The 12,747-nt window shown below is 33.1% G+C and overlaps 1 protein-coding gene and 1 pseudogene across 1 annotated transcript; both read left to right on the forward strand.

The window, feature by feature from the left end:
• Positions 1–263: 263 nt before the first annotated feature.
• Positions 264–1,620, forward strand: LOC148211915 (uncharacterized). The gene is made up of 4 exons (XM_088122951.1): positions 264–634; positions 726–831; positions 905–1,568; positions 1,610–1,620. Exons 1-4 carry the CDS (start codon positions 279–281, stop codon positions 1,618–1,620), a joined length of 1,137 nt encoding a protein of 378 aa, XP_087979077.1. The 5' UTR covers positions 264–278.
• A 35-nt stretch (positions 1,621–1,655) lies between these two features.
• Positions 1,656–4,926, forward strand: LOC148211916 (uncharacterized; annotated as a pseudogene).
• The last annotated feature ends 7,821 nt before the right edge of the window (positions 4,927–12,747 follow it).

Consider the following 12,747-nt stretch of genomic DNA (forward strand, 5'->3'; position numbering starts at 1 on the left):
ATTCATCTAACATACAGTCTCTAGTGTCGCTAAAATAATTGAAACTTAATAACCTCAAGTCACATGACCATCACGTTCTTATGCAACAATTGTTACCGGTGGCCATTCGTGGTATTTTACCGAAATATGTTAGATATGTCATTATTCGACTATGCTTCTTCTTCAATGCTATATGTAGCAAAACAATTGATTCGTCCAAGTTAAAAGGCTTGCAAGAAGACATAGTCGTCACTTTATGTTTGTTAGAAAAGTATTTTCCACCGGGATTCTTCACAATAATGGTACACCTTGTGGTGCATCTTGTAAGAGAGGTGGAATTTTGTGGACCTGTGTATTTGAGGTGGATGTATCCTTTTGAACGATATATGAAAATAATGAAGAGTTATGTAAGAAATAGAACGCGACCGGAGGGATGCATTGGAGAAAGTTATATTGTCGAGGAGGCTGTAGAGTTTTGTTCTGAATATCTATCTGGAATTGATTCAATTGGGTTAAGGTCATCGATGAGGAAGGAGAATTCAGACATTGATAGACCATTGTCTATTGCTTCTTACAGCAAACCGAGTAAGGATCAACTAGATCAAGCTCACCTTTATGTCCTTCAAAATGTAAATGATGTGCTTCCATACGTAGGGTATGCAAATTTCATTCTCTTTCATAACTTTCTAATTAAGTGATCATCTAGATCATAACTTTGTCATTGACATATGTTATATTTGCAACAGGCAACACATGGATGTTTTGTCTAAGCTTAATCCAAGTAAGTCTAAAAACAAGAAGTGGCTTCAAGATGAGCATAATCACACATTTAGTAGTTGGTTGCGAGAACAGGTAATCTTAATCTCTAACCATACAATTTAAGGTATACTTAAATATCAGCTACTTATTTGAAATTGAATCGTAGGTTGCACTTGCTCTCGCGGTGCCGAATAACTCCATAACACCTTCTTTAAGATGGATTGCACATGAGCCTCGTCCAGATGTAGCCACCTATTGTGGTTACGTGGTTAATGGTTGTCATTATCACACAAAAAGATGTGATGATAGAAGAAAGGTTCAAAATAGTGGAGTTAGTATAACGGCTAATACAATGCAAGTTTCCAGTGCTAAAGACAAGAGTCCTATCATTTCAGATATGACATTTTATGGTGTAATACAAGAAATATGGGAGCTTGACTATCATCATTTGACAGTTATCTTATTCAAATGTGATTGGGTTGAGAATAAGAATGGACTTAAAATAGATGAACTTGGTTTTACTACCGTGGACCTAAATCGTATTGGACATAAATTAGACTCATTTATCTTAGCCTCTCAAGCAAAGCAAGTGTTCTTTGTGAGAGATCCTGTTAATCCTCGTTGGTCGGTGGTTTTAACATCTCCTCAACGAATAGTTGAAGATGATTTCTACGAAGATGAATTAGGAGATAATGTTGAAGATTGTGGTTATGGAGTTTTACCTAGTATGCCAAATATCGAGACATTTCATGAAAGCGATGAAACGTCATCTACGTATGTTAGAAATGATTGTGAGGGTACATGGATTAATAATAGTACATTAAACCCCGGTATGTCATTTAGTGATTTATTGTCACTATGTTTTTATAAGTTAAATATTAACTGTATGTTTTGTGTTTTGGTTGCAGAGCTTTTAAATGGGTGATTCTAATAGCAGTGGTGACAATGAAGTTGAGGTCAGAAAAGTTGTTCGTCGAGGCCCAACAACCATGCGTGAATTGGCTAACGTAAGAAACTCTGAGCGTTCGTTGTTGACAATTCAGTATAATGACATAGGTCAACCAGTTGGCGATAATGCATCAAAAATGCAAAGCTTTATTGAGTTTGTGTTCGACAACAAATTCCAATCATTTACAATAATTGGAAAGAAGTTCCCCAAGAACTTAAAGATAAAATTTTCGATTGTGTAAAGGTAAGAAGTTTAGAATTTTTATTAAAGTAATAAACTTTTCTAGTTTATAATTTAATTTGCAATTATTTTGTGATTTTCATTACACAGATGTCATTTGTGGTGGACCCTAGATCCAAACACAATATTCTTCAATCCGCATCGAAGAAGTTTCGAACCTTCAAGTCAACGTTAACTAAAGAATGCATTCGCCCGTTCAAAGACGACCCATCTTACTTGGAGACTCCTCCTGAAAAATATTCCCATATTGATAAAGAACATTGGGCTTCATTTGTTCATACAAGACTAAGTGAAGAGTGGGAGGTAACTACATTCTATCAATATATTTTTAAATAGTGTAACTATTTTAGTGCTTGAATCAAATATCTTCTATTTTCTAGACACTTAGTACTGCTCAGAGAGAAAGGAGAGCGAAATGCATGTATAATCATCACATATCTCGCAAGGGATATGCAAATCTTGCAAAAGAATTAGTAAGTTACTATTTAGATTAAGTGTCTTACGATAATTAATGTGTGTGCCAGTTAATAATATATATGCCCATATAGGAATTATCAGATGATCCTTCTAATCGTGCAACTTTATGGAAAGAAGCACGAAGAGGAAAAAATAACGAATACTTTGATGTTGCCACAAAAGAATGTGCTGCCCGAATTGTAAGTTTCTATGTTTTTCTTTTTCTATTTCAATGAGATTTAGAAAGTGTGATATTTTGTGGTTAATATGATGATAAATATTTGTGACAGGATGAATTGGCTACAATACACAAGGGTGAAGATGTTTTAACTGAAGCATTAGGCACCCCCGAACATAGAGGTCGTGTGAGAGGATTAGGTGAGTTCATTTCACCATCTCTATATTTTAATGTTGCCAAAAGGAAGTTCAAACTGGGATTGCAGCCTTAAGACCAAGTCGAATTGAGGACTCAAAGCTCACAACCAAATAAATCCTCAACAAAAGTCAGTAACGTCTCAAAGAAAAAGGAGAAAGGGAAGGAAGTTGTCAATGCACCGACTAAAGTTTTTATCTCGGATGAAGAACCAATAGTGGTAACTAATCTGTTTTAGTTTTGGCACTTACTTGTTTTTGACATGGCACTTAGTTTTTTTGTGCATGACACTTAGCATTTTTCTTTTAAATTTTCTAAGGGAAAACCGTGCCACCTAGCTATTGGATCAGTGGAGAACATTGTTGCAGTAGGCACAGTATTTGATGACGATGTTCAATGTCCAACAATTTATGGAGTGCCGACATTGTTATTGGTGAACATGCTACACTACCAATTCCTGTGAAGGGTGAGATAGAGACATTAAATCAAACCATTGGTAGCTTCGTGGCATGGCCTCGTCGACTGGTAATTTTAGACGAGGAGAAAAAAGTATGTCTTGTTCTAACTTGAGTGAGGTTTTAATTTTTCATTTGTTAAATGTTTGTAATTTTGTTTGTCAAAGGTTCCTTCTCCGCGAACGTCGAAGCCGATAACACAATCATCTAAACATATTGATGTCCATATGACTATTAAACTCCTAAATCAATATGCCATGCGTACGATGAAGCACGAGGATGTAATTGAATTCAATATTGGTGATCACATATTTGGAAGAGAGAAGATCATTACTTTAACACGTGACGACATCATGTAATACTGCGAGATGATTGAAATAGGCTATATGTGTGTGCTCACATACATCTCGTAAGTATATTAAATCTATTTTATATCTAAGATTCATTAACTAAGAAGTTTAATGTTTTACAATTATGTTTGTTAGGTATCTTTTCAATGAATGTGAGGAGGAGACATGTAAGAAGTTCTTGGTGGTTGACCCAGACAATATTGTACCACAAATAATGTCTCAAGAAACTTGTTCCAGACATCTAGCCAACAGGTTAGACATGGGTAACTTAGAACAAGTAGTACTCATCCTACATAATAGCGGGTAAGCTAGCAATTTAACTTCATTTTACTTCTTTATAGTTTCCTTTATCCATGCATGAATGATAATATTATCATGTTGTTATTAATAGTTTTCACTGGAAGTTGTTTGTTATACATCTCCGAGAGAATTGTGTTTATGTATTGGACTCTCTAAGAAGTAAGATTGAAGAAAATTATAAGGGAATCATAAACACGTAAGTACCATGAACTCTTATAGTTGAAATTTTTACAATTATGTTATTCTAATGTTTGAAATTATTTAGATCATTGAAAATGTGGCAAGCCAAACATTCTACTCAACAATCTCGCAGTACTACAATTTGGAAACCTGTGAAGGTAAATTTGTATAACTCATAACAATGTCGCAGTAAATCCTTTGTATAACTCATAATTTTGTTATTTTTCAAATTTTCTATATGTAGTGTCCTCGACAACCAGGTTCTATCGAGTGTGGATACTATTTGCAAAAGTATATACGAGAAATAGTGTGGAACCCTCATACTCATATTACTGAACTTGTACGTATTATCATATACCTTTATGTGTTTATATATGATTTGTCATTATATTAGTATTATCTTTCTTTTTCTTTTTTTGTAGTTTAATACAAAAAGTGCCTATCAACAAGAAGAAATCGACGAAGTTCGAATAGAATGGACATCTTTTGTTGGACGATTTGTGTAGTACCTATGGATTCATTAGTTGTGTTTATTTGATGTAAGTATTTGGTTCAGACTACTTTCTGTGTAGTAATTGGTAGATTAGAAATACTTTGTCTTGTTTATAATATGTAGAAGTTTGAAGTTTGAAGTTTGAAATTTACTGCATAACATATTAGTTTTGGATTATTATAGAAGTATTTGACTAGATGATGCTGAAGTCTGGATTCTTATGCTGAATGTAGTTTTGTTGGAGGGACGGGCGGTCCCATTTGTTCTTGTGTGGAAGGGTGTTTATATAGAAGTGTTTGTTTTGTTTATAACCATGCTAGTTTTGAGTTATTCTAAAAGTGGAGAGGTTATGTTGAAATTTGTACTTTTGATTATTTGTGTTTTGAGTTTAAGGTTAGTTTTTGAGTTAAGTTGGAAGGAGATATATTGGTTGGTTAGTTTTGAGTTATATACTAAAGTGGGGAGGTCATGATGAAATTTGTACTTACTCTTGATTGTTTGTGTTTTTGTTAAGCTTTTATAGAATAGGTTGGGATTGAGAGATATATTGTTGGCTAGTTTTGAGTTATTCTAAAAGCGGAGAGGTTATGTTGAAATTTGTACTTTTTGATTATTTGTGTTTTGAGTCTAAGGTTAGTTCTTGAGTTGTGTTTTAGAAGATCATGATGTTGAAATTAGTTTTACTTGCATATTAGTTTTTGAGTTTCAATAATATTGAGATTTATTTTGTGAGAATAGGTTGGAAGAATATATATTGGTTGGTTAGTTTTGAGTTATATTCTAAAGTGGGGAGGTCATGATGAAATTTGTACTTACTCTTGATTGTTTGTGTTTTTGTTAAGCTTTTATAGAATAGGTTGGAATTGAGAGATATATTGTTGGCTAGTTTTGAGTTATTCTAAAAGTGGAGAGGTTATGTTGAAATTTGTACTTTTGATTATTTGTGTTTAGAGTCTAAGGTTAGTTTTTTAGTTAAGTTTTAGAATAGATATTGTTTTATAATGGATGAATGTGTTAAAAGTTTTAGTTGCATATTCAGATATTATCATAGGTGTGAAGGAAATATATATAGTTGGTTAGCCACGTCTGGGCAACCAACTATATTTTTAATTTATTTATTCACGAAATAATGACGGTCAATATCTGTCACGAAATATAGTCATTCCATGACGCACATATCAATGTAGCTACAGTGACGTACAAACAATGTCACACAAAAGAAGGCGTACAAACAATGGCGTACAAACAATGACGTACAAACAATGGCGTACAAACGATGTCGAACATACAATGACGGTCAGAAAACAAGGACAGTCATAAAGATGTTGGTCGTCACCCGTCATGGTTATTCTTTCATGACGGCACGTCCGTCATGGAAAACGCTATACATGACGGGCAATGCCCGACCTTAAAAGGGTCGTTTCATGACGGCCATGTCCGGATGGAAAGAAAATATACATGACGGGCAATGCCCGACATGGTTAATAATTAATGTCGGGCAATGCCTGTCATGAAATAGCAGATTTGTTGTAGTGTCTCTTTTTCAAAATTTGTGCCAAACATAATTGTGGCTGAATTTCGAAAATATTGTGCAATCAAAAATATGAATTTAAGTCATAATTTTTGAAAAAATTTTAATTGTAGACCAAGATATCATTGTAGGTCCAATTGACAATAAATTTGCACAATTTCAAATGAGACATATGAAATCTATCTATTGAAATTTAATTATCTTCAGAACTTTTTTTTTTAACCTTGAATTTAATTTAAAAGTCAAAATATGATTCAAATTCAAATTTGCGATGAATTTGAAAATTTGAAATTGATCCAGCTTTAAATTGAAGGTTGGATTTTAGTTTAAATTTGAATTTTGGATCAAATTTGATAATATGGAATTTATCTTACTCAATTTAAAAGTCGGAATATAATTTGAATTCAAATTTGGGATGAATTCAAAATTTTTTAATTTGTCCAACTTTAAATTAAACGCTGGATTTATGGTTCAAATTTAAATTTTGGATCAATTTTGAAAATATGGAATTTATCCAACGTAATTTAAAAGTTGGAATATAATTCAAATTCAAATTTAAGATGAATTTGAAATTTTGGAATTTATCCACCTTTTTAAATTGAACGTTGGATTATGGTTCAAATTTGAATTATGGATCAAATGCGAAAATGTGCAATTTATCCAACGTAATTTAAAAGTTGGAATATAATTCAAATTCAAATTTGAGATGAATTTGAAAATTTGGAATTTATCCAACTTTAAATTAAATATTCGATTATGGTTCAAATTTGAATTTTGGATCAAATTTGAAAATGTGGAATTTATTCATCGTAATTTAAAAGTTGGAATATAATTTAAATTCAAATTTGAGATGAATTTGAAAATTCGAAATTTATCCAACTTTAAATTGAATGTTGGATTACGGTTTAAATTTGAATTTTAGATCAAATTTGAAAAATATGGAATTTATCCAACGTAATTTAAAAGTTGGAATATAATACAAATACAAATTTGAGATGAATTTGAAAATTTGGATTTAAATTTGATATCCAATCAAATTTAGAATTTGAATGAAGAATCGGGCTGATTTGAGTTAAAATCCCATCAGATTTCAATTTCGAATTTGAATAGGAATCAGTTGTGATTTGATTTGAATCAAATTTAATTTAAGAATCCAATCAAATTTCCAACTATAATTTGAAAAAAAGAACGAGATTTGATACAAGTCAAATTTAATTTAAGAATCCAATCAAATTTCTAACCATAATTTGAAAAAAGAATCTTATTTGAATTGAGATTTGGATTATTATTCTTGTTTGAACCCCAACTTTTTGCCTATAAATTGAGCCTTCATGTGCATTTGTAGAAGTACAGCAGAAGTCCAGTGAAAAGGCTGGTTTCAAAATTCCTTCCTTTTTTTCCCTTAAATTCTTGGTTTTTGGTATTCACGTTCTTCCCTTCTTTATGCAGCTTTGGATTATCATCGAGGTTTCTGTTTGCACATCTCATTTGCATCGAAAAGAGTAAGAAATTTTTCCTTACTATTTCTGCAATTTTTTTTCCAATTATTATTAAACACTTGCCAAAAGAATTTTTTTTTCTTTTTTTTTAAACTCTCCCTGCCGGCACGAGAGCTTTCAAAATATATACATATTTTTTCTTTAAGATAACACCTCCCTACCATGGTAGGAGAATTTTCAAAAACTCTCTTTTTTAAATAACCCCTCGCGGGGAGGAAAAATAAAAACTTTATATATATATATATTTTTTAAAGAAAAAAAACATCTCCCTACCATGCAGAGGATTGATTTTTTTTCTTTACTTTTCAATTTTTTTATTTTTTTCTAAACACCTACCTGCCGCATGCAGGACTAATTTTTTTTTTTACTTTTCAATTCTTTTTTATTTATTTTTCTTTTCTTTTTAATCAAAACTTTTTTAATTGAAATTTTTCTTATCAAACTTTTTGCAAATATGATACCCCCATTTGATGGAGTTGCTCTATATAAATACCAACACTTAGATTTTGTGATAGAGTCTATAGGCAAATCCAAAATTTAGTAGTTGAGTCTTGTAATCATTCTTTATAGTGGCGTCACTCCTGCTTTGGCCGATCATTTATTTATTTGTGATCTTGGTATCCTAGCGGTGGTGGTCACCTTCTTTTATCTTTTAGCGATGTCATTGCTGGATAGGTGAACGCCTTTTCGATCAGTTAAGGTGTTCCTATATCAGCAGTGGTCACGCCCCTATACTAGCAATGCTCACGTCCATCTGCCTTAGTGTGACATCTGTGCTAAGTAGGTTAACACATTTTCAATCAGTTAAGTTGTTCCTAATACCAGCAGTAATCACGCGCCAATACTAGCAATACTCACATCCATCTGCCTTACAGTGACATCTTTGCTGAGTAGGTTAACACTTTTTCGATCAGTTAAGGTGTTCCTATACCAACAATGGTCACACCCCTATACTAGCAATGCTTATGTCCATCTCCCTTACAGTGACATCTTTGCTGAGTAGGTTAACACCTTTTCGATCGGTCAAGGTGTTCCTATACTAGCAATAGTCATTGTTATCTATCTTGAAGTGACATATTTGCTGGGTAAGTTAACACCTTTTCGATTGGTTGAGGTGTTCCTATACGAACAATAATCATTGTTATCTATCTTGCAGTGACATATTTGCCGAGTAGATTAACATCTTTTCGATCGTTAAGGTGTTCCTATACTAGCAATGATCACTTCTATTTGTCTTGTAGTGACAGCTTTGTTGGGTAGGATAACTCCTTTTCGATCGGTTGAGGTTTTCCTATACCAATAGTGTTCACATCCATCTGCCTTGCAACGACATCTTTGCTGTATGGGCTAACACCTTTTTGACCAGTTAAGGTATTCCTATACAAGCAGTGTCTGCATCCATCTGCCTTGTAGGGACATTTTTGCTATACAGGTTAACACATTTCGATCGGTTAAGGTGTTCCTATACAAGCAGTGTCCGCATCCATCTGCCTTGCAACGACATCTTTGTTGTATAGGTTAACACCTTTTCGACCGGTTAAGGTGTTCCTATACAAGCAGTGTCCGCATCCATCTAACTTGTAGGGACATTTTTGCTCTATAGGTTAACACTTTTTCGATCGGTTAAGGTGTTCTATACAAACAATGGTCACTTTTATCTGTCTTTCTCATGGCCACCTTCCAACATCTTCGCCAACCATTAAGTGGCTGCAACTTCTTCGCCATCTATCAAACTTACAATATATTCGCCAATGGTCAAGCAGTTGAAAATGCTCCGCGAATGATCAAGTGACTGTAACTTCCTTGTTAACGATCAAACAGCTACAATATCTTCGCCAACGATCGAGCGGCTGCAAATTCTTGGCAAACGATCAAATGACTGCACCTTCTTCGTTAATGATCAATTGGCTGCAATTTTTCTTAACCAACGATCAAGTGGCTGTAACATCTTCGCGAACTATCAATTTTGCAATAGATTCGCCAATGATCAAGCAACTGCAAACGATCAAGTGACTACACCGTCTTCATTAATGGTCAATCGGCTGCAATTTTTCTTAACCAACGATCAAGTGGCTGTAATATCTTCTCCAACTTTCAATGTTGCAATATATTCACCAATGATCAAGCAACTGCAAACGATCAAGTGAGTGCAACTTCTTCGCCAACGATCATCATGTGCAGATCGAATTTGGAGCATGACACCTATCATGGGGAACAAAACCCAATTTGATGGTTTCTGCCCCCAATGATCATCTTCCACTTTGCTACAGAGCTAGCCTTTAATAGGGTTGAGCGTGGTATCATCACTCTTAGTAAGGTAGTACATATGCGTCTTGCAGCGTCATTGTGGCCTTGCTCTCTCTTTTTTTTTTTAACTTGGACTGAATTTAAAGTTTTCTATAAGCTGCCTACGTACCATTCGATGAAAGGGATCAAGTCATAATGTAGTTCTAGTACAAGATTTTTTTGGAGCCGTTCACCTTTTAAACTCATGCAGGCCAGGAGTATCATGTAGTTTAGACTCTTACGATAAGGAGTGTTTATATTTCATATGCTCTCATTTTCATCACAACTTTCACCACATCCTCCATTTTTAGGATTGGTTGAGATGATGAGCTTTTGTTTTACTTTTAAAGAACCTTTTGTATTTATGAGAAAAGAGAATTTTCTCTTCATACGGGAAGAAACAATGTTGTGAATTTTCTTGTCATCATTCACTTCACCAAATGATTTCGCCTTCACAGTCTTCATCGTTCTTTCAAATTGATCGCCTATCACTTCTGAACAATCAAAAGCAGATGTCGAAGATTGATTTTTCTTTGATGTGGAGATGCTTAGCCTTTGAAAGACTAAAGGTCGAATGGAGATGGAAGTAAAACATTGATTTTCTTCTTTTGCTGTGGTCATACTCATCCTCTGAAAGACTGAAGGTCGAGTAGTTGAAGGCTTGATGTGATCGAAGACAGAGTCCCTTGCTCAGTTATTTTAGAGTTGTCAACTTCTTCCACATTTATGTAATGTGAACTTGCAAGATTTTCTTTCTTCTGTTTGATATAGAAGATTTTTTTTTTGGGAAAATTCTTTTAAGGTTGCCGCTATCTGGGGTCGAAAGGAGTCTTTATTTTCTTTCCTCTCTGATTTAGACTTCCTTGAATCCCTCTTTCCTTGGTGTTCATCCTCTTTGCTGAGCGTAGATGACTTCTAAGCAAAACTTTGTTTTTGTTTTTTCCGACGAGTCACAATAGCCCAGTTTTCATCTCCCTAATTGACGGATTTGACAACATCTTTAATGGCATTTCTTGAAGTCTTCCATTCAGAGTGAACAAATATAGGCTTCAACGTTCCAAATTGGATCAAGTCTGTCCCCTTATTGTAGAATAGACTTTGAGGTGTTTGGCTGCCTGCATTTATTGTTACTGCAGCGTGATTTGATTGAGTTATTTCATTGAAATTCAACTCAATCTTTCCTTCTCGAGCTAAATTTAGGATACGCTCTTTTAGGACAAAACACTTTTTCACTTGATGACAGATAACTCGATGGTACTTGCAATATTTGGGATCATCAACTTTACCCATTTCTTTCGGCCGTATACACTCAAGAAGTACTATCAGTCACGTTTCTAGTAGTTCTTTCAACATATAAGGGATATCAGAATCAGGAAAAAGATAGACTTTTTCTTGCCTTTTTTTCAAGCTTAGCCGTCTTTTCTCATTTCCTTGTTGCTTCCCAATTCACTTTCCTTTTATTCTTGAAGACAATTTGGGAGAGATTGTGTTTACACCATGTAGACACCATATTTGGTCCGGCTTATTTTTAATTTTAATTTATATTATTGTATTTTATTTTATTGAGTTTTATTTTAATTAAAGAATAACATAGGTTTACTTTATTATTAGTTTTAATATAAAGTTTAAATTAACTAAAATTAAAATGTTAGATTTATTAAATGTTTAATTTTATTAATAAGAAAATAAAAAATGGTTTGTTTAGATTTTGTTTTATTATTAAAATAATAATGATTTGTTTTTAAGTAAATAATTTTATTTTAAAAAAAGATTTTGTTTTAATTAAATAAAGATTTTATTTTAACAAAACCTTTTAATTTTTAACTGTTTTTTCTTTTTTATTTTTTCCTCGTCAAAGGTACGTAACTTGTCATCTTCTCCTTCCTTTCCTTCCCCTCTCTTCTCTAACCATCTCATTGTTAGAGTTTTTTTTTTTTTTGTGTATTTAAAGGGCACACAACACACAGAAGGACACAATGCAGAGAGTTAGAAAGAAAATAGTGAAGCCTCGTTAAAGTTTTTTTTTTTCTATTTAGGATGAATCGCCTCCCCCCTTAAATACTCACTACAAACCCCTCACCTTTTCTTCTCCTCTCCCTCGCTAAACTGTCTTTTTCCTCCATAACCACCACTCCATCTATCCTCCTTTCATATCCCACTACCACCACCTTTTCTCCTTCATATCCACGACTACCTCTGGCGATGCAAGCAAACGGTAAGACCTCCAACCACGAACTCCAGCGACCTCCGACGACCACGCAACAGTAACAACCTTCTTCACAGCTTCTTCCAAACCCACTGCACTACGATAACCTCCTTCTCGATGGTGTGCAAAAATCCGCTGGAAAGAACCTTTTCATAATAAGAAATTTTTTTTAAGATCCAAGAAATTTTAAATAAGTTTTGAAAAGAAAATAAGGATTTTGATATTTTAAATTTTGTTTTAAAATAAAAAAGGTTTTTCTTTTTCTAATAAGGAAAGTTTTTTTCTTTTTTTAAATAAATATAAATTTAATTTTGTTTAAATAAAAGATATTACTTTAAAACCTTGGTTAAAATAGAGTTTTATAAAACAAATCTTGTTTTTTTTAAAAAAATTGGATTTTTTTAAATTTCAGTTCAAAGTTTAAAAGTTAGTTTTTTTTATTTAAATTTTTTTAACGAGGTTTATTATTATTATTATTATTATTTTGTGTCAACTTTGTTTTATTTTTTAATTAAAAAGAGTCTTCTTATGCTGCAGGATTTTTTTTTTAAAAAAAGAGGAGATAAAAATAGAGTCTTTCTATAATAAAATCTCGTTTTTTTTTTAATTTTCTTTTAATGGTTTGGTGGTTATGACTTTGAAAGGAATCTTAACCCACAAAATTAATTTTGAGTAAATTTGATCTTATTTT

Source organism: Momordica charantia (genome assembly GCF_013281855.1).
Source record: "Momordica charantia cultivar OHB3-1 chromosome 4 unlocalized genomic scaffold, Mcharantia_2.0 BLBB01000004.1, whole genome shotgun sequence".
Taxonomy (NCBI): Eukaryota; Viridiplantae; Streptophyta; class Magnoliopsida; order Cucurbitales; family Cucurbitaceae; genus Momordica; species Momordica charantia.

Bases quoted from the DNA above. Each gene is read 5' to 3' on its own strand.
- LOC148211915 (XM_088122951.1), top strand. From the start codon at position 279: ATGGTACACCTTGTGGTGCATCTTGTAAGAGAGGTGGAATTTTGTGGA. The intron at 635-725 runs GTATGCAAATTT...TATTTGCAACAG, and splicing joins GATGTGCTTCCATACGTAGG to GCAACACATGGATGTTTTGT. The intron at 832-904 runs GTAATCTTAATC...ATTGAATCGTAG, and splicing joins GTAGTTGGTTGCGAGAACAG to GTTGCACTTGCTCTCGCGGT.